The following is a 27797-nucleotide window of genomic DNA, read 5'->3' as shown; positions in this document are numbered from 1 at the left end:
TCACTTGTTTTATTGAAACTCGCCTTCAACCAAAACCACAGTAAATTCAGTGGAATATGTATGAGGTACTGAAACAGGTGACTGAAAGTTGGTCACTTCCTATAATAGGACATGAAGGAAAGAAGGGTGCACCTCATTCTTTGCCCACAACACCTTACTGCTTTGCACACAGTAGCAGGTGCATCAACAGAGCTTTCATTTGATTTAAAAATTTTTTTTAAATGTTTCTTCATTTTTGAGAGACAAAGACAGAGACAGAGCGCGAGTGGGGAAGGGGCAGAGAGAGAGAGAGAGAGGGAGACACAGAACCCAAAGCAGGCTCCAGGCTCCGAGCTGTCAGCACAGAGCCCGACGCGGCGCTCGAACTCATGAGTCGTGAGACCGTGACCTGACCTGAGCCGAAGTGGACACTCAACCGACTGAGCCACCGAGGTGCCCCAACAGAGCTTTTGAGTGTTCAACTTAAATTCCCACTGTATCTGACATTTAGTACAATCATAGTTTATGGAAGTAAGAAAGGAAAAGGAAGGAGAGGTGAAAGGGAAGGAAGAATGTGAATACCCATGCCTTCTATCAGACAAGCATGGGATTGCTTTGCATTTTTAATTTATTGAGTTCTTAAAATGCCCCACTGAAGAGGTGCTAGGAGTCTCATGTTACCCAGGGGATAACTGACCGTAAGAGAGGTTAAACCTGCCTCAGGGCATTTAGCTGGAAAATTATCCAAATCAAGATTCAAATCCGGGATTTTGTGAGTCCAAAGGCTGTGTTTTCTACTCTACCATTGGTCTTTTAGAACTTGAATTCCTTTCTCATTTATCTATAAGTGAATTCATTTCTTTTTACCTATAAGTTTTTCTTTGTAAACCCCAAAATATATAGAAAAGCATCCAGAAACTTAAAAGACCTTTGCCACTGGTTCCTTCAGTGGGAGGAGAACATCACAAGGCTGGGCATTCTCAGAAGGATAATGTATCATTTGTCGTGAAAGCCAAGAAAACTGACATTTCCAGTGCACAAAAATTGCATGACTTGAGTGTTTAAGAGTTTCCATATTCACATAACTTTCTGGGGACCGATTGGCATAACCTCCACAGTGGATAGAGGCTAACCATGAAGAAGGACTTTCCAATAAAGAATCAAGGTACCTTGAAGTCCTCATTTCTTCCTTTTTTTTGTTTTTTGGTTTATCTGTTCCTGTTTTGTTTTGTTTGACCAAGGAGAGTGACGGATCTGTTTATGAAGTTAAATTTCTATCCAGGACACTTTCACGAACATAACTTTCCTGATTTACCAACTCATAGTTTTGGGAAATGAGTACCTGCTGAGAACTTTACTCAGAGACGTCTTTACTTCCTTATTTCTCAGTGCGTACACAAGAGGATTGAGCAGTGGGGTGATCACAGTGTAGGTCACTGCCACGAGCCGGTCCTTATCTGAGGAGTACAGGGACGTGGGCCTCAGGTAGATAAAGGAGGCGCAGCCGTAGTGGACGACGACCACCGTGAGGTGGGAGGCGCAGGTGGCAAAGGTCTTCTTCCGGCCCTCAGCCGAGGCCATCTTGAGGATGGTGGAGACGATCAGGACGTAGGAGATGAAGATCAGCACAGAGGGAACCAGCAACACCAGAATACTGAGGAAGAAGATGACCATCTCCTTTAGGTTGGTGTCCGTGCAGCCTAGTTTTATGACCGGGGAAATGTCACAGAAAAAGTGGTTGATCCGATGGGAGGCACAGAAAGGCACGCTAAACACCAAGGCATTGACCACCGCAGAGATGAGGAAGCCACAGAAGCCGGAGGCGAGGACCAGCTGAACGCAGGTGGCTCGGCCGACAACCAGTGCGTAGTTGAGAGGGTTGCAGATGGCAACGTAGCGATCATAGCCCATGACAGCAATTAGAAAACAGTTGGTACAGGCAAAGCCCACGAAGAAGTAGAGCTGAGCAGCACATCCGGAGAAAGAAATAGTCTGGCTTGCGGAAAGCAGGTTTGTCAGCATTTTTGGTACAATGACCAAGGTGTAGCAGGTTTCAGAGCAGGAGAGGACAAAGAGAAAGAAGTACATTGGGGTGTGCAGAGTCCTGTCCAGACGAATGACGATCATGATGGTGGCATTGGCCATCAGAGTGGTCAGGTAAACCAGGAGGAAGACGAAGAAGAGAAGGATCTGCAGATTCCCCTGATTTGAGAAGCCTACGAGGATGAACTCAGTGGTCATGCTCTGGTTCTGTCTCTTCATTGGTCAGTGGGAATCTGATCCAGACGTCCTGAAATTGCGAACAAAGAATTCAACAAAAGAGAAATGCCCCCAAAGAGATGATGCGTTTCTGCACAAAGCTGAAAACACTAGTTTGGAAAAACGAGTAACAAACCCTAATCACACTGATCATGGGGTCAGGGAAAGCAGGAGGTGTGAGGAGAAGTGACATAAGATGTCCCACTTCCAGGACATCTGACGGTTCACACACAGCGTGTTAAATCAAGAGGTGATGATTGAGAGCTCATCTCACCTAATCCTGTCATTTTATGGAAGAAGAAATCGAGGCTCGAAAAGATGAAGCCATTTACTTAACCCACATGAGAGCAATAGCCCTCGAAAAAATCACTTACCTGAAGAATCATCTTATGAGAATCTGATTCAGAAAAAAACCAAAAACCAATGAAAACAGTTCTGTCCAGGCCCTCAGATGTTTAGCTCAAATACTGTTTGCTTGCATGCGATATTTCTCATTTATTTAGAAGTGTGGAGATTTATTGATGATAAATAATCAACTGTGAAACCTTTGGGATGGGCTTAGAATGATCCCACATACTGGTGTTTTCCTTGTCATGAGTGCATAGGAATTTGGGATTAAGAGCCTAAGTATACAGCTCATACTCTGCACAGAGGGTGATGAAGCCTCTATTCCTCCAGCACTGCCTTGGTCTCTATTGCCTCCAGCATGTTCTAAGAACAGCTGTCAACCATCATTTGGGGGTAGACCTGTCATTCGATCTAAGAGCACATAGTACTGAAATGTGAGACAACCAGACAGACAATCTTTATGTCAGAGAAAGCTCAGGGGGCACCTGGGTGGGGGCTCAGTTGAACATCTGCCTCTTGATTTCAGCTCAGATTGTGATCCCAGGGTCGTGGGATCGAGCCCTGAGTTGGGCTCTGTGTTGAGCGTGGAGCCTCCTTAAGATTTTCTCTCTCTCTCCCACTGCCCCTCTCCTCCACTTGCACACACTCTCTCTGTAAAAACATAAAATAAATTAAAAAAAAAAAAAAGCTCGGGAACCTCCTTGGTCAATTTGCATGCAATTCTGTGAATGTTTCGTGGAAATCTGGGAAGTATGTCCTGTCACTACAGTCAAGGTCCAGTTGTAAGAAGCCCACAGCCACAGTGCAGGCTGCTCTCTCGCTAAGCGCCTTAATTGTCGAGAACCTCCGGATTCATAGATGAACCAGATATTCCTCCTTGACTCAGCCACCTGTGGGTCTGGATGTGTCCTCCGCAGACACTTGCAAGGGGCTTAATCAGTTTTCATCAAGGATAGCCCTTTAGTTACTTCAGCAGAGCCATCGTAATCCTCTTCCGGGTCTTATTATTCTCTTGACTAACACTCCTAGTTCTCTCAATTATTTCTCCTGACGTTGTTTCTGGAATTCTCTGTCTGGATCGTCATCTCAGGTGCTTTGGTCCTGAGCATTAGATCACACTTCTGGCCTCAACTGTAAGACAAGCTGGCTGGTCCACGGCCATCACACGTCACTAACTTCTGTCCCTCCGTCTTTACAAATAACATCACATTTCCTTTCCCACCGTCCTTTATCCCCCGCAGTCAATATTTAGCCCGGCCGCTCATCCCCTGCTTCATATTTATCTCCTGAAAGGCTTCTCTGAGTGGCTATGAAGGCTTCGATCACCGTGCACGTCTACCTCTCTGTCAGTTGTTCTGGGACCATTGGTTGGAACAGAAGCAAAGAGACACGGGGGCTAGGCCGTGAGGCTGAGACCATGGCTCTGACACCGACCGGCTTTGTGACTCCGTGGAAATCCATCTTCGTGCCTCGGGCTTCCATCTGAAATGGCAGTGATAAGGGCAGAAACCGTTACGTGAGCACCAAACGGTCACAATCAATTTCCTGACTCATAGTGGATATTGAGGACGTGTCCGCTCTATCTAATCCACCTGTCTTACGTGACAAGTCAGGAAGCTGAAGCCCGTAGAGGCACCATGTGAAGATCTAGGTGGCTTCGCAGCAGAAATGAGACTGGGTGTCACACATCGTGAGCTCCCCCATCCAGGGCTCTGTCCCATCATTAACCTGGGTCCTGTGTTTGCCATCTCCTCTGTGCTGTGTGCCTACGTACCGGTGGCTGAGGAGACAGATCAGCGTGTTCCTGACTCTGTGCGGCCCCGTAAGGCAGCCTGCCCCCCACCCCCTCCCGCCTCTTGTTCTGCCACCCTTACGGTGCCCCCGATGCTTTCCATCAGCTCAAGTGTAGACCTGGCCTGTCGTCCAGGATGTCTCCTCCTACATCTTGGTTTCAGTCTGTTTTGGAAAGCTTGCTGGTTTACATTCGTAATGCTTCCCTCCCTCTGCTCTCTCCACGTTCAGGTGGCAGGACCCGTTCCCCGGCCCGTTTTGTCTTCGTCCCTGTATCTCCCCCCTGGACCCCGATGCTCTGACCCGCTTCGCCCGTGCATGGCGTCCACCAGCTACACTGCCTCTGAGTCTTTCTTTGGCGTCCAGGACGTTTGTCGCGTGACTGACGGACGATGCCGCTCAGAGGAAAGGCTGGTGCTGCAGCCCCAATGCAAGAGAGACACTTACATTTAGAGGCAGGGTTCCTGCCCAATCCCGGGTTCCCTTCTAGACCCTGGCAACGTATAAACGGAGAGACGAATAGGTAAACTGTAAACACATCCCGCAGAATTTTTTCCCCCCAGAACTGATTGCGGGAAGTCCGGGGCTATAAGCCTTTAAAAAGGAAAGACAGCTTTGTGAGCCAGATGGGCGGGAGCCAAGCGGACAGCCTTGACTTCACCAGCTCTGTGTGCCTGATGGCAGACACCCCAGTGAAATCCCTGGGTCTTAGAAAGGTAGAGCAGGTACTCTAGGGGGTGAGGCCTCGGGGGGAGGTAGTTTGGGGAACGTGGGCATTAAAACCTTGAGAAAAAAATCAAATACATTCTGTGCTTGACTTGATCTGTGTAAAGGATGGAGAGCTCTGAATCTTATGATTTTTTTTCCCCCCATAGGTCATTCATTTTGGCTCAAGGTTCCACTTGCTGAATGAAGTAATGAACTGTAACTCTCTTAATCACTGGCCTTGTAGAGTCTAGATAGAGATGAACTGCTTTAAGGGGTTACATAAATGCCATCCTTGACAAATCTCATATGGTTTCTTCCTCCTTCAAGGATGCTAGTTGAACAAACCAGATAATTGTTCCTGTATCTCTGCTGCTTCAGTGCATCTCAGCTACGCCTGCAACCCAAAGGGGCGGAAATTCTAACCTTTGCGACACTTCTCTGCTAGATCAATCTTTTCAAATACATGCGTAAATGCAGACATCCTTTTACGCATCCATCAGTTCGTTGCTTTAATCCTTATGCATTGAGTACTGATGTCGTTCCAGGCACTCTGGTGATTGTTTCCATTGTTCTGGTGGGGAGGGCTTCACAAAGTAGGGAATGGCGGAGTCCACGATGGTGGTGGTTTACAGGCCGCCTATCGCGGGATTGTACCCAGGATCCTCTGAATGAGGACTCTTTGGGGTAGGTGCTGGGACTCTTGAAATTGGCTCCAGGGATCTCTATCATTCTTAAGTTTAGAGCTACAGCTCTGTGTCTGAAAAGAGGTTGGTGTTTAGAAGGGCGGATGTAGAAGTGAGGCAAAGAGGGCTAAGCCTGAGGTGCTCTCAGGACACTGCACTGGATCCTTACTCATGCTTGGGGTCTCCAACTCCTCACGTTCCTCTTCTGTGTCTCTCCCTGACAACACATCTCTTTCTGAAGGGCTCAGGATTTTTGTGCTATTTAAGGAGGGAAGAAATCATGGATTTCTCTCTCATGTTTTAGTTTTTAATTCTGAGAAATATGAGGTTCTCATTGATAGATGTGTGCTATGGGTTAATACAAATGAGAAGGGTGCCTGGGTGGCTCAGTCGATTGAGCGTCTGACTTCAGCTCAGGTCATGATTTTGTGGTTCATGGGTTCGAGCCCCACAATGGGCTCACTGCTGTCCACACAGAGACAGCTCCAGATTCTCTGTCCCCCTCTCCCTGCTTGCACTCTCTCTCAAAATTAAATAAACATGAAAAAAGAAAGAAAGAAATCGGGCTAATACAAATAAGAGTCTTGTTGGTGTTAATCTGAATTTTGAGGAGGAGAACACACATACTTAAGAGGAAGAATTGTTTTGGGGGGCCTGGGTGGCTCGGTCGGTTGAGCGGCTGGCTTTGGCTCAGGTCATGATCTCACAGTCTGTGAGTTCAAGCCCCGCATCGGGCTCTGTGCGGACCGCTCAGAGCCTGGAGCCTGTTTCAGATTCTGTGTCTCCCTCTCTCTGCCCCTCCCCCGTTCATGCTCTGTCTCTCTCTGTCTCAAAAATAAACGTTAAAAAAAAACTTTTTTAAAAATAAAAAAAAAAGAAAGAATTGTTTTGGGGGGCCTGGGTGGCTCAGTCGGTTGAGCGTCCAACTTTGGCTCAGGTCATGATCTCACGGTTCGTGAGTTCAAGCCCCGCCTCAGGCTCTGTGCGGACAGCTCGAAGCCTGGAGCCTGCTGCGGATTCTGCGTCTCCCTCTCTCTCTCTGCCCCTCCCCAGCTTGCACTCTGTCTCTCCCTCTCTCAAAAATAAATAAACATTAAACAAAAATTTTAAAAAAGGTAAGAATTGTTTAAATTCATAGGTCATTTTAGAGAGAGAGGGGTGAAGGACTGTACCAGCAAGGCTTTCTTTCCACTAATTTCCATACTGCAGCTCCGATATTATGAGCATCTTTCTGCGCATCTACTAGGCAAGCATCGGTATCCATTCACCAGTGCATTTAGCTCAATAATGAGCTCATCGGTTGAGACCATATTATGTGCATTTACCGAAGGAACCCAAAGAGAGCACGGCGGTCCTGCTGAGCTGACGAGTGTAAATTGAAGCAAAGTAAGAAAAGACGAGGAGGTCAAGCATCTGTCCTCTGAAGGAAGGATACCAGAGAGATGGGCCAGTTTAGGGCAAGTGTAGTCACCCCCTGTCACCCTACAGGGTTATTGCAGTAGGGCCGACTCTCTTCCCCATGCTGTGCTTTTTATCCTTGTGACTTACTTATTTCATAACTGGAAGCTTGAATCTCTTAATCCATTTCACTTATTTCACCCCTCCCTCACCCCCTCCCCTCTGGCAGCCTCCAGTTTGTTCTCTGTATGTATGAGTCTGTTTCCATTTCTTTTTGTTTGTTTGTTTTGTATTGTTTTTGGATTCCAGATACTAAATAATTAAAAAAATTTAAATATCATACATGATGAACACAATTTAGAAACAGAGGACCCAGATACCAAGAAAAGCTACTGAGCAACACTGACCATGTGATATTGGCATAAGACTGAACACTTGAATCAATGGAACGGACGCAAACTGTGGAAATGGCACCATACACATATGCCCAACTGATTTTCGGCAAAGATGCTAAGGTTTTTTCAATGAAGAAAAGATAGTCTTTTCAATGCACTGTGATGGAAATATTGGATGTACATATTAAAAAATACAAACCTTGACCTTTGCCAAAAGTCATACACAATTTAACCTACAAATATCAAAGCTATGCAAATTTGGGGGGAAAAACTCAGAAATTCTGCAACTTTGAGTAGACAAATAATTAGATCGACAGAAGATAGAAAACATGAATCATGAAAGGAAAAAAAAGTGATGAATTGAACTACACCTACATCAAAAATGTTGCTATTCCAAAATTAGATAATGTTGATGGTTGCAAAACTCTGATTATATGGTCAACTACTGAGCTGTGTACTTTAAAGCTGTAAATAAAATGGCTTGCAAATTATAGTTCTTTTTTATATTATTTAAAAATTTTTTATTGTTTTTTAATTTATTTTTTGAGAGAGAGACAGAGAGGAAACTGGGGGGTGGGGGCAGAGACGGAGAGGGAGACACAGAATCCAAAGCAGGCTCCAGTCTCTGAGCTAGTAGCACAGAGCCTGACGCGGGGCTCGAACTCACAAACTGTGAGATCATGACCTGAGCTGAAGTCAGAGGCTTAACCGATTGAGCCACCCAGGCGCCTCTACAAATTACATTTCATTAAGACTAGTATGGCAAAGGCATAATCAATGAAATTAAAAGGTAAACCACATAGTAGGAGAACATATTTGCAAAATTCATATCTAATAATAGACTCTTATCCAGAATACAAACGTATCTCTTACAGAAGAAAAAATAGAAAGGCAGACCAATTAATGAAAATTCAGTCAAAGCTTTGAACACGTACTTGGTTCACAAGAAATTACAAATAGCCAGAAGCACATGAAAAACTGCCCAGCACACTTAATCTTCAAGTACATGCATAATCAAGGTACCGTGAAATGTCACTACCCTTGTGGGCTGTTGAAAAGATGAACAGTAGAAGAAGCAGACAGGATGTGAGGGTGCTGGAGCCCTCCTGCCTTGCTGGTAGAAATTAGTCACCATACAGCCTTTCTGGAAACCAGTTTGACACTTTATAAATGGTTAGATTTACCTCTACCAGCTGGCACAGCCATCCCCCTCGTAGATACTTACCAAAGATAAATGAACATGTATGTCTGCATAATGAATTGGAGACTCGTTTCATAAGAGTTTTACTCCGATTAGCCTCAAACTGGAAATAAGCCAAATGTCCTCCAACAGTTCAACAAATGAATAAATTGTGGTGTGTTTGTAAATGGAATGCTGTTAAGCAATAAACAGAAAACGGATAAATGCAACAAAATAAGTGAGTCTCAAAACCCTTACGCTCAGTGAAAGGTAGAAGACACAAAAATGAACATGCTATTTGATTTCATTTTTATGAAATTATGGAAAAGATCAAACCATATCAATAAAAACAAGTTTAGTGTTTCTCTACAGGCGTGGGTTGAGTGGAATTGACCATAAACAGATGGGAAGGAACTTTTGGGGGTTGTAGAAGTGTTTTATATCTTGATGGGGTGGTTATTGCTTGGGTATATGCATCTTTCAAAACTCACCAAACTGTACATTTAAATTGGAAACATTTTATGGCATATAAAGGAATCTCTGTAAGGTTAGTTTTCAATGGCAGAAAATATTTTAATAAAAATTAAAAAACTAGTTGGAACCCTTTTAATTCAAAGTCGAAATGTAATTTGTGAACCACGTAGTCTTACAAATCCATAAAGACCAAAAGCAAAAGAAAAATAAGAAAGTGTTATAAGTAGAAAAATTGCAAAAGTTGAAGGAATACCTGATAATTTTTTGTGAAATGTTTTACCCCTACTAAGATGTAATCAAAGGAATGTCAAAAGAGGCAAATAACATTTTTATCTTTCATCTTGACTAGAACTGAAAGGTTAAAAAAAGCATTATATATATATATGTGTATATACATATATGTATATGTATATGTGCATATGTATATGGGTACATGCATATGTATATGTATATACATATATGTGTGTGTGTGTGTATATATATATATATATATATATGTATGTATGTCATGGAGAAATTGACTTGTCCACAGATAATTAGTGAAAGTATACATTTATAACATTATCATAAACCTCCCGCATCTACTGCAAAGATTGATGTCAGATCATACATAGCTGTTTTCTGAGAGCAAATCCACTTGAGGTATTTAAAGTAATGAAAGATTTGATAGAGGACTTAGAGATATATATCTGTTGAAGGCCAAGAGAAGGAATGTCAGGAGGGTTGTTCTTGACTTTCAGCATTTAAAAGGATTATAGGGAGGCCCCACCTATGGTTTTGGCTGATGCAGCCCTAGAGAGTGATTCTCAGGAAATCCAAATGCCAAGGGCAAAAGCCCGTACCTACCATCTGCTGGCATAACATGTTCCCAGAAAACACTGCCTTTCCTTCTCTTCCATTATCTACACAGCTCTAAATATGTCTCAAATTCTCCTGGCAAGTGAAGGGATTCAGGGCAGTCTCCCCCTTCCCTTCACTCTCCCAGAATGTACCACTTTGGCATGTGAGTTATTTTGAGCTGAAGGCACTTGAGACCTTGTGGGCTCAACGGAAACTTTTGTCCTGCCTTAACCACACAGAAGAATCTAAACTGGTGGTGATTCCCCCAAATAAAGGTTATTAACAGATAAATTTGATCTGAGTGACCCATCTACCTGGTAGGGCAAACATGTAATTACCAAACATCTGCTCTTTTTATTTCCTTCTGAAGTGCATTCCTTTTTTCTGAAATCCCAGACCCCTACCCCTTCTCCTTAGTTGGGAATGACATTATAGACCTCATTTTGCCTAACTGTCTTTGGAATTTCCATGTCTTTGGGGATTCTCCATATGTACACCTATTAATTTTAATTGGTTTTCTCCTGTTAATCTATCTCATGTCAATTCTTTAGTCCAGTTAGAAGGACCTTTGAGGGTATAGGAATTCTTGCTCCTTGACACAAAGAATCTGGACAGACTCCAGGAATTTGAGGATTTCTGTCCTTCTAGAAGAGTACAGTAAAGAGAGCTTTAGAATTATAAGCATGATATGAAGTATCAACAAAATATAACCAGCACAATTTTTCCTTTTGGATATTCAACATTCATACATAACCTTCTTTTCTTGTTTCCATTTCCAAACAGTAGTAACTAATATGATGCAAATATACCTCACACAGTATGTCCACATTCACCTTCAAAAAAAGGAGACACGGTGCCACGGGTTAAGTATTCCCTGATGCCCTTGTTTTAAATATTGAATTATGATGTTTATCACCAGCAGCACACCTTGTATATACTAGTTTATTAAGAAAAGGGGGAGTATGGTTAACATATACAGATATATACATCATTAGGCAAGCAAGAAAATAAAACACAGCTACTGCAACCCTCATTTCTGGAATTTATCACAAGACTGTCATAGTTATTTATGATTTTTTCTTTCACCTATTGAACAGTCTTTTGAACTTAGCCAACACCTCAATATTTCCAAGCAATCTAGCCATTGTGACTTTGCCTAATTTAGGTTGTTTCAATCAAAATTTGTATATGAAGTAATAAAAGATGCCCTATCTTCTCTCCTAGATTCCAGACATACTCTTCCCTGCCCTAGTAGTGTTCCTTAAAAAACAGTAGCCATAAAGGAAGACAGCGAGCGAGGAAGAAAGGAAGAAACAAACCACAAAACAATCAGAAGACAATGAACAAAATGGCAAGAGTAAGTCCTTCACTAGTCACTTTAAATGTCAATGGAGTAAATTCTCCAAATAAGAGACAGAATGACTGAATAAATAAAAACACAAGATCCAAAAATGTCTTGCCTGCAAATGACTCGCTTTAGCTTTTTAGGACACATATAGGCTGAAAGTGAGGGATGGAAAAAAGATATTCCATGAAAATGGTAAACAGAAAAAGAACAGGGGTGGCTCTCTTCATATCAGACAAGATACACTGAAGTCAAAACTGCTACAAGAGACAAAAAATACCTATTGTATCATTATCGTTACATAATGATAAAAGTGCCAATTTATAGGAAGATATAACAATTATGGATATATATGCACCCTACATTAAAGCACCTAAATATGTAAAACAAATATTGACAGCTCTGAAGGGAGAAACAGATAGCAATCCAATAATAGGGAGAGATTTCAAAGTGTCACCTTCCATAAAAGGATCATTCAGACAGAAAGTTGGTCAAGAAAACGAAGAATGGAACAACAGTATAGAACAAATGGATCTAACAGACATATACAGAACTCTCCATCCAATTGCAGAAGAATGCATTGCCTTTTCAAGTGCACACAGGACATCCTCCAGGATAGATCACATGCTAGGACACAAAACGAGTCTCAACAAATTCAGAATCAACATCATTCCAAGTAACTTTTCTGACTACAATGGAATGAAATCAGAAATCACTGACAGCAAGAACATGCGAAAATTCACAAATAGATGGAAACTAAAGGAGCACACTCTTGATAATCACTGGGGCAAAGAGGAATTTAAAAGAGCATTTAAAGAATATCTTGAGACAAACAAAAAATGAAAATACAACATAGTAGGGTGTACAGGATGCAGCATAAGTAGAATTAAGAGGAAAGTTTGTAGCCATAAATGCCTAAAAAAGTACAGATCTCAAATAAACAAACTGACACTATACTTTTAGAAAGAAGAAAAAAAAGAACAAACTAAGCCCAAAGTTAACAGGAGTGAAATAATAATTATTAGAGAAGAAACACACCAAAAGGATACTAGAAAGCCAGTATAAAAGAATGATCAACCAAACCAAGTCTACTCTTTTTGAAAACAAAAATAAAAACAAAATTGACAAAACTTCCACCAGAGTAATTGAAGTAAAAGACAGAAGACTCAAATAAATGAAATAAAAAATGAAAGAAGAGACATGTACAATGTATGCCTGAGAATCAGAAAGGATCATAGGGGGCTATTATGAACAATTGTACTGCTACAAATTGGATAAATTCCTGAAAACATATAATCCACCAAAATTGTATCAAGAAGAAACAGAAAGCTTGACAAGCCCAATTACAAATAAAGAAATTGATCTGTAATCGAAAATTTCCCAGCAAGGAAGAGCCCAGACTAGATAGTATCACGGGTACTTTCTACCAAACGTGTGATAAAAAATTAACACCAATCCTTTTAATCTCTTCCAAAAAATAGAAGAGGGAACAATTTCAAACTCCTTTCGTGAGGGTAATATTACCCTGACGCCAAAGGCAAAGACAGCACAGAAATATCATGGGCCAGTATCTCTGATAAACACAGATGCAGAAGTCCTCAGCAATTCAGTTTCCTGGAAAACTGAATACAAGGACCATTACAATTATTACACATTATGATCAAGTGAGACTTACTCTTGAAATGCAGAAAGTTCAAATGCACCAATCAATCAGTGTGATAGACCACACTAACAAAAGGAGAGAAAAAACATGATCAAAACAAAAATGCGGAGAAAGCATTTGACAAAGTACAACATCCATTCATGATTAAAACTCTTAACAAATTGGGTAGAGTAGGAATTTACTAGGACATAATAAAGGCCATAGATGAAAAGCCCACAGCTAAATTATATTATCAATGGATGAATAGGTGAAGAAAACATATGTGTGTGTATATATATACAGATATATATATGAAGAAAAAATATATATTGTATATGCTAATCACAAGTGTTCTCACCACACACACAGGTTGTAACTATGTGACGTGACTGATATGTTAAGGGGCTTTATTGTGATAACCATTTCACAATGTATACGTATATCAAGGCATCGTATTGTATATCTTAAATATGTACAATTTTCTGTGAAGTTGGAAAAAGTTTCCAAATCAAAAGTGAAAATAGATTAAAAATGTTTTAAAGAGAGAAAAAATACCTATTGTTTCTGTCATGGGAGAAAGAAATGACAGGTAACCTCTGGAACTGATAAGCCTAAACACTGAGGAGTGTATCTTTCAAAAAATCTACATATTCTTTGAAATATGTAGCTATGTTCCTCTGTTAAAGGATACTCGGCAAAAATCTGTAACTTACAGATAGATAAACTAAGTTTAAATTCTTAGATTGAGGAAACGCGTCCCGAAAAATAAAATCGATTCTGTGGCAAGCATAACGAAATCGGACCAATTACCCTAGCTAGAGGAATAAACCCCTTTCTGCCTCTAGATCGTTTGTAGACCAAAGCGGACTGAAGCGGCCAAGGGCAAGTCTCAATTTCCCGTCTCGAGTTTCCTGGCACAGGTAACACTCCTGGGAGAAATCATGGCTCTGAACTACAAAGCCCAACCTTATGGGTGTCGGTCAGGGTGCAAAGGAAGGAACTCTTTCCGTCTCCTCTCACACGGATTCCCAGACTCACACGTGCTGGCTGCTGGCCCAGGGGCACAGTACGTTGTTTGCGAGTTCGGAGGAGACTCACAACTCCATCCAGGGTGGTCACACGGTTGGTGCTGCTAGTGAGGCTCCAGGAAGCCACTTCTTTGCTCTACCAGGACACCTCCTTTGAGTGGTGGGGTACAGAGAGGGAGCCTGCTTGCCAGTATGATTCACTAGCTAATCACCATTTTCTTACTGACGTGAGAGGTCACTTCTGTCAAAGCCTGAGTTTCAAATATGCACACATTAATTCCTGAGTGGTCCTCTCTGGGTCTCTGTATTATTGGTTTCTTCCTGTTCCCACAGCACGCTCTTTTTATTTCTAAGGCCGCTTACTCCTGGGAAGGGTGAGCCTCCATATTACCCGTCGTTTCTCAACAGTGTTTTATTCTTCCATGGTAAACCTTCGAACTTTGATGGTCAGTCTGCCTTCACAGTTCATGCTGGGAGTTTGCCTGGAACTATACTCACTTTGGATTCACTTGGTTGAAAGTGACAACTTTGTTTAGTCACTCCAGTAAAAAAACATCTGTAGACAACAAACAATTTAATGATAGAACTCAAGTACGCTGAAGATACGTGCCAAAAACTTAGGTTTTGGCAGAATATCTCAATGTCTCTAATTAGAATATCTATGGACAAGAACCCGAGAAGATGAATTTGTAATCAAGTCCTATTTTGACTCTTACAAGCACTAAAGTTGAGAAGTAACTTTATATACTGTTATTCCCAACATAACATACTCTTTTCCCTGACAGAAATTCAATGAAACCTTTCCACATGGTCTCTGCAATACAGGTTTTATTATGGTGGTTTCTCCTTCACAATCTATCACAGATGGACTGAACTTCCAATGAAGACACGGGCTAACTTTGCTCATGGCTCCTTCTCCCCAGGTTCCTCGGCAAAGGGTACCTTTAAGAAATTGGTGACATTAGTTTTCCCAAACAGGCTTGATGTTCTAATTAACCCCAAGACGATGTCTCCAGTAGTAGATACAGCCTCAGGAGTCCAACGATCACAGTACATGTTGCTAATAACCACACTGCCTGCTGGTCACCAGAATGTCTACAGAGAGTGACTTTGGCTGGAGAGGTCGAGGGTCCTGATGGGTGAAAGAGGCTTCCTATATTGATGCAGATAAGAGCTTCTACGTAGGGCAGGTTCACTCTCTCTGCTTTCCTTTCTTCACATTCTAATCTTTGGCTTAGGATCTAGTTGTCAAGGGTTCCCACATACCGAACAGCTCCTTCTGTCTGAATTGAAAGGAAGAGGGCAATGTAGGTACTTACTGAACAGCGGGGATGTTGACGTAGTCTGGGGCTTTGTGGTGCGTGAACCTGAGTGATGAGTGGTGCTTGTGAACATCAACCCCACCCCTGACAAAGGAGATCAAGTGATGGCAGCTCCTGTAAGTGGCAGGCTTGAGAATCAGGGGCTACTTTTAACTCAAAGTCCTAAGAGTGATTCAGTATGCTCCATAAAGTTCTCTGAATTTTCTTAATGACCAGACTGGGTCAGTCTTGTTCCTAGCTAGATTTTCTTTTCCTTTCTTTTCGATTGGATGGCTCATGGATTAAAAGAAACAGATACTGAGCCTTCACTTGTCTCTCTGCCGTGTATTCATGGATGACTGTTGTTAGCTATATTGGAAATCTGATGCTTAGACTCCATTTTAATAGGGCAAGTTCAGGTTTTTCATGTGTATCTAAGAAGATAAAATCTTCTTTACTATCTGATGCTGCCTCCATAGTTTCTCTCAGTTTATTGATTGGGGCTTTTCCTAAAATAAATATCTGAATGTCTCAAAAGTTTTGCGTCCAAACTTTATGTAGAATTGTCCTCTTTTTTGAGGTACCCAGTACCCTCATGTGTCGAGTCACTATTTAAATCCAGGTTACATAATATCCCAAGGAGGAATCTAAGGAGTTAGAAAGATAAGGTGTGCGAGTGTCATATCCTAGAATCATAACCTGAATTCCATCCATAAGTTCTAGAATATAAGGGCACTTTAGGGATCACCATTGAGAGAATCTTGGATTCCCTGAGTGGAAAGGACTCTTAGGGGTCGGTACTCCACTCTCACCTTAAGTCAAAAGTCCTTCTGCAAGACACTGTTCAAGGAATTTCTGCTGAAATACTTTTCCATGCGTCCTGACAGTTCATTACAGTGACTGCTTACTCCAGCCCCTTTAATTTTAAAGAGACCAAATATCCAAATGACGTGCCTTGCCCAAAGTTACACAAAGCTAGACCTAACATATAGGTCTTCTTACATCAAATGGAAGGATCTTTTACCTTAATTTTACAGCGTGCTGGTATTGGGCTGGAAAACCTTCTTAAAATTTTTCTGCTCTTGTATCTTTCCATCCATAGTATAGACCTAACTCACTGTGGTGGTCTCTGATGTTTTCTTGGGCGGACGAGCACTGCTTTCTCAGATGGACTGTGCCTCTGGGTCCCCAGACACCACAAAAAGGGCATATATACTGATCACACAACTCACTTAGATGGTGCAGTTATATTCATAGTATATAAGAAAAGTCCATTTGACTGAAATCAGCTGTTCTCATGGGTCTGAGTGACGAACAACCCAAAATATTATTTTGGTGTTGGGTAGATACCAAAAATTATCTCGTTATTTGTAATTAGGTAGATTATTTGGTATTGGGTACTGGGTATTTGGTATTGAATATTTTGGTATTGGGTACTCTTTCACAATCAAGGAAATTCAAGCTTCCAGAATTCTACATATCATATGAATGGAGTGAGGGCATAGTGGGAATTCAGCATGGATTAGGAGAAAGAAGATCCAGAAAGATCTTTGAAAGGGGCTAAGACAAGGATAACTAATGAGCATAAATTCAGATTTGCCTCAGTGTCTTGAAATAGATGGAAATCCATTTGTCCTGGTGAGGGTGTCATGTACAGATATTGTCTCATTGTTTTGTTTTTCTTAGTATAGTAAACATACAGCTATTACATACATATGTATATAGTGGGGATAGGCGGGGTATATACATATTTCATATTTTATTTAACAGAAATATCCTTATAATTGCAGAATTAAAAATTCCTCTTATTTGTTAAAGAAATTTAAAACCAGCGTATGTGAGTATCCTAATACTAACTTCAAATGAATGAATGATTATATCTATTGAAGTTTAGAACCAGTTTCTATCATGTAAGAAAGAACAAAAATGTATTATCTCTAAATTCTAGGCATAGATACAATGAGTTTCAGAAATTTCCCATCATTTACCTTAAAATCTAAGAATCTAAGGTTTTCTCTTGGCTAGAAGAACACAAAAACAAACAATTCTGGTGGCAGATGGAAATAATTCCTCAACCTAAAAGTATATAAATACACTGAAAGGTGTGTAAATAAAGATTGGATGCAATCTAAATAAAGGCTAGGTGATTTTGCTTCCTGAGAACACTTTCTTCACTCACTAGGCTTAGAAAGTTGGGAAATACACCCAGTAAAAAATGATCTGATATAAGCGCTAAAAATGACTTTAGAAATGCTCCTTTCTAGTAGTTTGCAGACCATGTTTAGTAGCCAAATATTCAAAAGGAATCTTGTTGACAATAATATATAAAAGACATAAAGCCTGTGAGTTATGACGGGACACGGGAACCTGGAAAACAGACCAATTGTTGCATTTTTTTTTCATGCTCTGTGACAAGCTCTGCACCATTTTGGGGAGAACTCTCTTCTCTGAGTTTCTCTGAGGCATGGAAAATGGGAAAAGGGAGGCGAGCTGCAAATGCCACAAAGGTAGTGAATCTCTTTTCACCACCCTGGTGACTCTTCTCTTCCTAGGAAAGGAGACCTTCTTTAAAGCAGTGCTGTCTTCTGTTCCCCCCTTGGCTCAGGGTTCCAGTGTGGAGCCTCCAGTAATGTCCATAATCGCTGGCTTAGTCTGCCAGAGATAACACTAAAGGTGTTTCTTTCCTTATTGTTTGGGGTACTGCCATAAGAATGAATTGTAATGAATAATCGACATGGATATATGCAGTGCTTACCACATATCCTAGCATATAGTAAGTCATCAACAAACACAATTCCCCTCACACGTTTGCTGGACATCATCTAATTCTTCCTCTCCCTTCCTATGGTTGGATAAACTGAGGTTCGTATGCTGTGTCCCAACGCCACTCATTCCTTCATTCCACATTCCAAGTTCAGATGGCTGAAGTTAAACTTAGTTTTTCCTTCTGGAGAGCTAGTTTCCTTGGGCTTGGAGTGGGCAAGAGAAACACAATAATCCCTAAGGAAGATGCAAAAGGAAACAGACAGTTCCTTAATCCTTGGCTAGAGAGATAACATGGTCTTAGTCTTAGAGAATGCCTCCTAGTTGGCCGTCAGTTGGTTGGTTGTATATTTCGCCTTGATCCTTTTCTTAGCAGAGCTTTCCAAGGAGGAATGAAGTTCTTGCTGCCTGCAGACTTTGTGCTGAGCTTCCCATATGTTTCCCGGATCCTGGCCTCTGTCTCTGTCCATGACTCTCCTTTCTGCAGGTGCTGTCCATGGAGCGGGGCAACGGGACCCTGGTGACAGAGTTCGTCTTCCTCGGCTTCTCCTCTCTGGCCGGGCTGCAGCGGCTGCTCTTTGTTGCCTTCCTGCCTCTCTACCTATTCACTCTGGGCACGAATGCCATCATCATTTCCACCATCGTGCTAGACAGAGCCCTTCACACCCCCATGTACTTCTTCCTCGCTGTCCTCTCTTGCTCTGAGACCTGCTACACCTTCGTCATCGTACCCAAGATGCTGGTTGACCTCCTGGCCCAGAAGAAGACCATCTCCTTCCTGGGCTGTGCCATCCAGATGTTCAGCTTCCTCTTCCTCGGCTGCTCTCACTCCTTCCTGCTGGCGGCCATGGGGTATGACCGCTACGTGGCCATCTGTAACCCTCTGCGCTACACGGAGTTCATGGGACACGGGGTGTGTGTGGGACTCGTGGCTGCTGCCTGTGCCTGTGGCTTTACTATCGCACAGATTATCACGTCCATGGTATTCCGCCTGCCCTTCCGCGCCTCCAACCAGCTCCGTCACTACTTTTGTGACATCGCCCCTGTCCTCGCGGTGGCATCGCACCACTCACGCCTCAGCCAGTTGGTCATATTCATGATTGGTGTGTTTGTCTTGGTCGTTCCCCTGCTACTTATCCTGATCTCCTACATTCGTATCATTTCCGCCATTCTGAAGATCCCATCCTCCACCGGCAGGTACAAGGCTTTCTCCACCTGTGCCTCTCATCTCATCGTGGTAACTGTTCATTATGGTTGTGCCTCTTTCATCTACTTAAGGCCCAAGTCCAGCTACTCCTCAAGTCAAGACACCCTCATATCTGTGTCCTACACCATCCTGACTCCGCTGTTCAATCCAATGATTTACAGTCTGAGAAATCAGGAGTTCAAGTCAGCCCTTCGAAGGGTAATGGGCCATACTTCATATCCTATTAACTAAACGATTTCATTAAAATTAAATTTGAACTGTTCAGTGAATTGTATGCCTTTTGTGCAACTTTTATTTTATAAATGGGATGCCTAGAATCATTTCATACTTTACAGTTCTAGTCATTTTATCCATCAGCTTGTAATAAGTTTGTATTCACATTTTAATTATTTTTGAGGAATTTTTCATTTGTTGGTTCTCTAATATTTTCCATCGTGCTTTTGTTTCAAGGAAATTTTTCAATTTGCAGTCAAAGTTTTGGTTACTTGCTACTCTGAGAATCCATCATTATCTTTAAGCTTAGTTTCCAAGTTTTTCATTCAGTGATAGGTATTGTTTCTAAGCATTTAGCTTTTTGCATTTTACTGACATGTCCACAAGATTTTTTAGCATTACGTGAGTTGAAGATTACAACGGGGTTTTCCCTGTTTCTTAAAGAAGTATTTATTGAATTGTGATTGTATGTTAGCTGAGATCACCTCATGTTTGAATGTTTGTTGAAATTCTGTGAAAGATACAGGTAGAGTGTCTTTTCTGAGGGAAAGCACCATAGTCATATTCCTTGTAAGAAAATTGACCTCTAAGGCCATTTTTATTTTGAGCGGATCACATCTGGAATTCAGTTTTCTACAAAATTATTCATCTCAGCTAGGCTTTGAAAATTATAAAGTTTGTGCACAAATGTTCTGACTTTTGAAAATATCTTAGAAATGGTTATTTTCTGTGTCATTTTATACTATGTATATTTGGGTTAAATTTTTTTTTTCTGGTTCATATAGTAGTTTGTAAGTTTTGTGTATTGTTTTCAAAGAGCTAATGTATGTGTGAATAAATGGATGAATTCTAGGGTTGTTTCTCCCACCCCATATCGTTATTTGAAATTTTATTTGTATTATTATTCTTTTGAATTTTCCTGTAAATTGTTGTTTTATTTCTAACTTTCTGATCCTTTCTATGTACTTTTATTTTTTGATTTATTTTTTATATATAATTAGGCTGTGAAATTTCCTCTTATCACTGCTTTAAACTTAACCCATGTAGGGGCGCCTGGGTGGCTCAGTCGGTTAAATATCTGACTTCAGCTCAGGTCATGATCTTGTGGTCTGTGAGTTCAAGTCCCGCATTGGGCTCTGTGCTGACAGCTCAGAGCCCGAAGTCTGCTTTGGATTCTGTGTCCCCTGACCTCCACCCCCGCCCCTCCCCTGCTTGTGCTCTGTCTCTCTCCCTCTCTCTCGAAAATAAGTAAGTAAAATGTTAAAAAAAACATTTAAAGTTAACCCATGTATTCTACTAAACAGTATGTAGTTGGTATTATTTATGGGACCTTATTTCCTTTCGCTTTGTATTTCCCTTTTGACCAATAATTATTTAATAGATTTTTAAATTCTCAGATGGAAGAGCCTTTTAACTTTGTTTTTCATTAACAGTGTATTATGCTGGGATTAAGGAATATTGTTTGTATTCTTACCACTTTATGACCTTCATTCAAGGTTTTATTGTGGCTTAATACACAGCCAATATACCTACTCACTTCATGTGCCTTGAAATGAACATGTGTACTTTTTCATTAGAACATAAAGTACAATAAATGCTCTTCAGATGTACTTCACTAATTTGCTGCTTAGGCCTTCTAAATTCTTAGCTATATTTTTCTTCCTGACCTGTTTGAGCAGAGTGGTATATGAAAGTTACCCATTATTAGTGTGTGTCCTTGTAAATATTGTATAGTTTCTTATGAAGTTTGCATCAGTGTTTCTTGGAGAGGACATAAATTCACATCTATCACAATTTCACTGTGAATTGTACTTGCTGGCATTAAAAGTATTTTTGTTTTGTTTTATTACTCTCTTTCGTTGTTAATTTAATACTCCCGGCCTGAACCTTAAATTGTCAAACGTGGAGATACCTCTCTTGCTTGTTTGGTTTGTGAGTGCTGTACATAATTTCCCAACTCTGTATTTTTAGTCTTTCTGAATCACTTTCGTCAGCCTCTAGCATGTGCCCTATTTCCAGCCCAAGTGTTCGGACTCACTGGCAGAGGGAATAAATATGCAATCTGAAATTAGGAGGAAGTTCTACCAAAGGAGACGTCTTAACAAAAACCTGCCTACACCAGGGCACTACCACATTCTTCTCCGTAATCCAAATTTTATTTATTTATTTATTTATTGAACAAATACTGATCATGTTCACATTGTATTCTAGGAACACGTATGTTTAACAGGTGTCTGAAACACTTTTGTTACCTCTTCCATTCCAATATTGTCCTTAATTTGTATCTCTCTTCAACTCTTACAGATGTCAGGAATGAAAATGTAAAATTTACATTTTTATTCCACCTAAGAATGAAAATTTAGAGTCATTATAGAAGGAACCTCCGTGGAGGCCACTCCATTGATGTTTGTTTTAACAAATGGCTCCCGGAAAACTTCCAGCTTTCAATAAGTCCCCCAAGAATTTCTAAGAGGAAACTGACTAATCCCTATGGGGTATTAGAAAAGACCTTCTCTTTGGCCAACAAACTCTCATAGTGTATTACTATAGTTGCGAGTGGGGGAAATTATGGACAAGCATCGGGCACAATGTGGTAATTAGCTCCCTGTGGAGGAGAGGATCTTAATTACCACCAACGCATTGAGGCCAATGTAGAAAGAAAAGACCATCGGTGATACTCATCGAGGCATTAGCTAAACTACCCACAGAGAACAGGCAAAGGTTATATTTTTCTGTGGAGTCAGGTAGAGAGTCTTCTCATGTTGGTCCAGAGAGTTTATGGAAAATGGAAGAAGGCCTCTGGCAAATTATGACAGAGAAGATAGTTTTGGCAAATTTCACCTAGAAACCTTTATAGACATTTCAAGGAAGTGTCTGAGAATGAAGACACCAGGATGTCACTGGGAAAGAGCCCTCTGACTTGAGGGATTGTGAAATTTTTATCTGTGTTTAGAGACCTTGACTTCCTTATTGAAAAGAGCAGTGACACGCCAGTCATTTCTTGTATGTAAATATTTAAATCGTGGCATTGTCCCATGAATCTTTGACCGAGTTTCCCCCATCATCAGTAGTAGGAAATGTGATCAAATGACAGAAAGGATAAGTGAATAGTGGAAACTGAGGATAAAGGTGGAGGTCAGCAGGGAAACAATTCATTAATGGACTATTCAATTTATTTATTCGTCAGGCACTTATGTCTCATTTAAATATTGGGTTAAGTTTCAAGGATACAGAAGGAATAAGGCATGGTCCTTATCCCTGAGGGTTTCAAATCTACTGGAGACAAAATCAAGATGAAATAGTTTGGATATAACAGGTTGAGTATTTTGATAAAGACACAGGAAACAAGCTTGAAATATACTAAATATTAAATATAGTAGAAACAGCAAACTCTCCCTTTCAAAAATATGAATGATGGGAGGGCCACAGATGAAGGTGAGAGAATATTAGAGGCTGAGATTTCCTTCTTTCTCTCTCTCTCCTTCCCTCCCTCTTCGTTTCTATGTCTTGCACACCCACTGTCTCAGCATAAAGTCTTGAAACGCAAAAGTGTATATAGAAAACTGTAAGTATGTCAGTTAATTCCTGTGTGATGGAAATTTAGAAAAGGAGGCTGTAAATGGAATTAAGAGTGGAGAATTAGCTGTCTCTTTAACCCGCTCAAGGAACTGGCTTTACCCACACTGATGAAGTCCTTGAACAAAGTAATGAAAAATCAATTCACCTTTTCCACTTGTTAAGAATACAATTGAATTACCCACTTTTTCCTTGTATTTATTCCCACCCCCCACACTCCTTATCTTCCCAATGCTCTTCTCTGAATTCATAGCATCCTTCTTTCCAAGCTCAGGGCACTGTCTTTTATTAATCAAATATTGTATGCTGCATCACCAACCAGGATAAAGAGAAATGAAGTTTTTTATAGTGAATTTATTTTCAAATTTGAGTTCAGGCATAGGTTCCAAGGATGACTCTGAAAAAGCAGATGATGTCTTGTGAGTGCTACAGGGGAGGGTCTTGGCATGGTCACTCAGTAATGTGGCCTTTAGTTCCTTTCAGAACCCCAACCGTCTTCGGCTAACTAGTCACTGCTCTTCCTGGGGATGGTCCCATAAAAAAGAAAGCACTAAAGAATGGAGCCAGGGCATTGGAAAAGTGGAGATGACATTTCACTTTTGACTGGACTTTGTTCCAGTGAAAGCTCCTGATTTTAGTCCCATTTCAAATTTTTGCTACTGTGCCTAAGGAAAAGAGCAAACCATGATAGAAATTTTAGTATTTGAAAAGATCTTCAAGACTAAGTGTTATTTAAGTGAAAATCAAAACGTTTAGCTAAGTGAGATAATGGGAAAAATCACTTGATAAACCAAAAAGCAACAATTTTTAATGGCTCTTTTGTCTCTGCATTTAGAGAATGGCTTCAGAGACATTTTTCATCCCAAAATGTTGAAGCCGAAGGTTAATAATATATGTTAAATTAATATTAAGGGAACAAGTTTGGAAGACGCCTGAAATCAAACCTCCTGGGCATTCTGAAATAATTCAGAAGAAAACCTGGGATCACGACTATTTATTTTTTCAGTAAGCTCTCAAGCCCCTGCTGTAAACTAGACATTGCTGTATGCATAGAGAGGCAAGTTCTGGTCTCTGGTAAGTTGCAGTTTGTGAAATCAAAGACGACCTCATAACGGTGGTGACAATCAGGTTCTAGGGATAGCTGAAGAGACAAAGACAAAGTGATAATAAAGCATGACTAGGAAGTTGTAGGGAGAAGTCAATGTGTGCATGTTACTTTAACTGAGAATTTCATACAATTAAAAGAAGAAGAAAACAATCCCCACAAACATAAAGCATGGACGATTTCCAGATTTAGAAGGTAGATTGAAAAATGACCTGATTGTTCAAAGTTCCTCAATGCTGAAGTGCATGTGGGGGAATACGGTGGCAGTTACGAGTGGAAAGTTACATTTGGGAAAAGTATGAGACACAGAACATGATTGTCTTAACTTCATAGATAATTGAGGGTCATCTAATTTTGGTAAGAGGTTAGGATTTGTCCTGTATGAAGACAACTCTGGGGCCATAGTAGAGGATGGCTTAGAGCGTAACAAGATAAAATCCAGAGGGTCGGTTTATCATGCTCTTGGAGCAGTCCAGACAGGTGGTAAGTTCCTAAAGAAAGGAAGAAATGGATCCTAGAAGTATTGCAGAACAAAAATAGATTGGATGTGGCCGAGGAGAAAAGTTACGTGTTTCAACATTTCTCACAAATCCACAGCGGATGTGATTAGCAGGATTTTGAAACTCATTATTGAGATACAGGATCCAGGTGAAGGACCAGATCTGGGAGAGAGAGGGGAAAGGGCAAGAATATTTTAATGAAAATATATGTAATCTAGCACCAGTGACAATAAGTTCTCAGAAGCATCAAGGGAAGTATCTAAGCCTCCCTACTAGGAATTCAGGGACATCCGGGGAACGTTGGTCTGTTGAGTCTCCAAGTTAGGTGTAGCAGGGTAAGATGTGCAACCAAATGTGCCACCAGTGAATGTTGAAGCAAAACTAAATTCTTCCAGCTGCATATTTTCTGTTAGGGAAATCAGCCCCTACTGTCCTACAAGAGTGTGTGGGAGAATCATAAAGCTATTTCTGAGACGGCAACAGTGGTTCTACACCAAATTAACTTAACAATTTTTTTTTAATGTTTATTTTTGAAGGAGAGAGAGACAGAGTCACAGAATCAGAAGCGGGCTCCAGGCTCCCAGCCGTCCGCATAGAGCCTGACACGGGGTTTGAACCTGCGAACTGTGAGACCACGACCTGAGACGAAGTAGGCCGCTTAACCAACTGAGCCACCTAGGTGCCCCCCAATCAAATTAACTTTTAATGAATAACTGCATGGAAAGGGAGTAAGAGGCTACTCATGAAAAGGAACTGTATTCTTCAGAGGCCAACCACACAAAGACAGGCAAGATTGCTTCCTCAGCTGAGGAATGTGTTAGAGGCAGGTGAGAGGTGGACCCTCAGACATTGGTACCATTGCTGGTGGAATCCATGGATTAGTAATATGGATGAAATGGTGACCACTTGAAGTCATAACTAGTGTAAAGTTTCTTTGGAATATTAGATTACCAAAAACTCAAGTGGAAACTACGTAAGTCTGCAAGAGCAGAGTTGGGGGGCGGGGGGCTGTAGGACAGGCTTTATTGGAGCAAATGCCTGTGCCTTCATGTGGACACTTGTCCCCAGATTCACTGTCAAAATCCCTGGCAGGAAAACAGCACTGTGGGTGCATATCTATTTAGGACAATTTTTGGTTGACTTATAATCCTTTTTTGCTCTTTCTTGCCAGTTGTTTCCCATTCGCCCCAGACTGGTGCTGGCTACGGTATGAAGGGTAAGTCTCCCTGGTTCCTCTGTCCCAAGGGTCTCTCGACCTGATTACACTGGCTTTGGTCTGTGGTGTCTGCTCTCCATGGCCAATTCCTCCCGGGTCACTGAATTCCTGCTGCTGGGTTCCTCCAGCCTCGGCGAATTTCAGCCTGTCCTGTTTGTCCTCTTTCTCGGCCTCTATTTGATCATCCCGAGTGGGAACCGCACCCTCTTGTCCGTCATCCGGCTGGACCGCAGCCTCCACACCCCCATGTCCTTTTTTCCTCTGTGTCCTTTCAACCTCGGAGGTCTTCTACACCATTGTTACCCTGCCCAGGATGCTTATCAACCTGCTCTCTGTCCTCAGGACACTCTCCTTCTTGGGCTGTGCCACCCAGATGTTCTTCTTCCTTGGCTTTGCCGTCACCAACTGCCTGCTTCTGGGAGTTACGGGTTATGACTGCTATGCCGCCATCTGCCAGCCTTCGCGCTACCCAGTTCTTGTGAACTGGAGGGTATGTGCCCAGTGGGCAGCAATCTGTATTGTTAGTGGCTTCCTAGTATCTCTGGTGGGAACAACTTTGGTCTTCAGCCTCCCTCTCTGGCTCCAACAGAGAGCCAACAAGAGAGTGGCTCCAACAAGGTCAACTACTACTTTTGCGACATCTCACCAGTCATCCGACTTGCCTGTGCTGAAACGTACACCAATGAGCTGGTCTTCTTCATCTGTGGCGCCTTGGTGCTAGTTGTGCCCTTGCTCTTCTTCTGCACCTCTTACGGCTTCGTTGTCCACACCATCCTGAAGATCCCGTGGGCTGACGGCAAGCGGAAAGCCCTCCCCACCTGTGCCTCCCACCTCACTGTGGTCATCGTCCACCATGGCTGTGCCTCCTCTGTCTACCTGCAGCCCTCAGCCAAATACTCATCAGGCAAAGACAGACCAGTGACAGCAACCTACACCATCATCACCCCACTGTTGAACCCTATGGTGTACAGCCTTAGGAACAGAGGTTTGCAGCTGGCCATTCGGGAAATGATCACAAAGACGGGGTTTTCTCTTAAGACTTTATAATTGGAATGTTTTATACGGTACGCCCACATTTGGGCCAAATGTGCCACTGAGTCATAAAGTTTCTAGTAATATTCACCTATATAAGTGTGTGGTTTTGGTCGAGTTGTTTGACGTTGCAGGGCCTATCTGTTCTCTTATGTAAAGCAGGCATGGTAATCTATGCCTCTCAAGGTGGTCGGAAAGATTACTGGAGACAGCACAGTGTGTGTCGCTAGAGGTTAAGTCTCCTCCTCCTTTCTTCCAATTTACAGTTCTCAAAGGCTCCTAGAAACTTTTACCTCTTCTCTCTTTGGTTTGTTTGCCCCAAAGCTCTGATTATACTCCTTGTTTAAGGTTACGTCTAGCTTAAAACAAGGTGCTTGGGTTTGAAGGCGGCTTAGATGTGGGGGTGTGACATGATGGGGAAATCATTTACTGTACTAGGAATTATAAGGTTTCAGCCTGACACTGGTTAAGTCGCGACTCTAAGAAGGTTGTGATTATTGGGGCGCCCGGGCGGCTCAGTCGGTTGAGCTTCCGACTCTGGCTCAGGTCACGATCTCACACTCTGTGAGTTCGAGCCCCGTGTCGGGCTCTGTGCTGACAGCTCAGAGCCTGGAGCCCGCTTCCGATTCTGTGTCTCCCCCTCTCTCTGCCCCTCCCCTGCTCATGCTCTCTCTCTGTCTCAAAAATAAATAAAAACATTAAAAAAACTTAAAAAAAAGAAACTTATGATTGTTTTCTGAATCTAAATTTTAAAATATGGAAAATAAAGATAATTTTCCTCTTCTACTTCACAGGTTTTTTGACCACCCCTTTG

At 41.7% G+C, this 27797-nt stretch overlaps 3 protein-coding genes across 3 annotated transcripts; 2 read left to right on the top strand and 1 right to left on the bottom strand.

Annotated features, from left to right (window-relative positions):
• Nucleotides 1-1290: 1290 nt before the first annotated feature.
• Nucleotides 1291-2241, bottom strand: LOC125155091 (olfactory receptor 10T2-like). Its single transcript, XM_047839879.1, has one exon. It carries the CDS (start codon nt 2239-2241, stop codon nt 1291-1293), a length of 951 nt encoding a protein of 316 aa, XP_047695835.1.
• A 15458-nt stretch (nt 2242-17699) lies between these two features.
• Nucleotides 17700-19572, top strand: LOC125155485 (olfactory receptor 10K1-like). The gene has a single exon (XM_047840852.1). It carries the CDS (start codon nt 18631-18633, stop codon nt 19570-19572), a length of 942 nt encoding a protein of 313 aa, XP_047696808.1. The 5' UTR covers nt 17700-18630.
• Nucleotides 19573-26029: 6457 nt separating this feature from the next.
• On the top strand, nt 26030-26998 carry LOC125155780 (olfactory receptor 10R2-like). The gene is given in 3 exon segments (XM_047841421.1): nt 26030-26203; nt 26205-26552; nt 26555-26998. Coding segments are annotated over 3 exon segments (966 nt in total).
• The last annotated feature ends 799 nt before the right edge of the window (nt 26999-27797 follow it).

This window comes from Prionailurus viverrinus, chromosome F1 (genome assembly GCF_022837055.1).
Source record: "Prionailurus viverrinus isolate Anna chromosome F1, UM_Priviv_1.0, whole genome shotgun sequence".
Lineage (NCBI taxonomy): Eukaryota > Metazoa > Chordata > Mammalia > Carnivora > Felidae > Prionailurus > Prionailurus viverrinus.
Note: the sequence above shows the minus strand (reverse complement) of the source record. Positions and strands in the feature narration are given on the sequence as shown.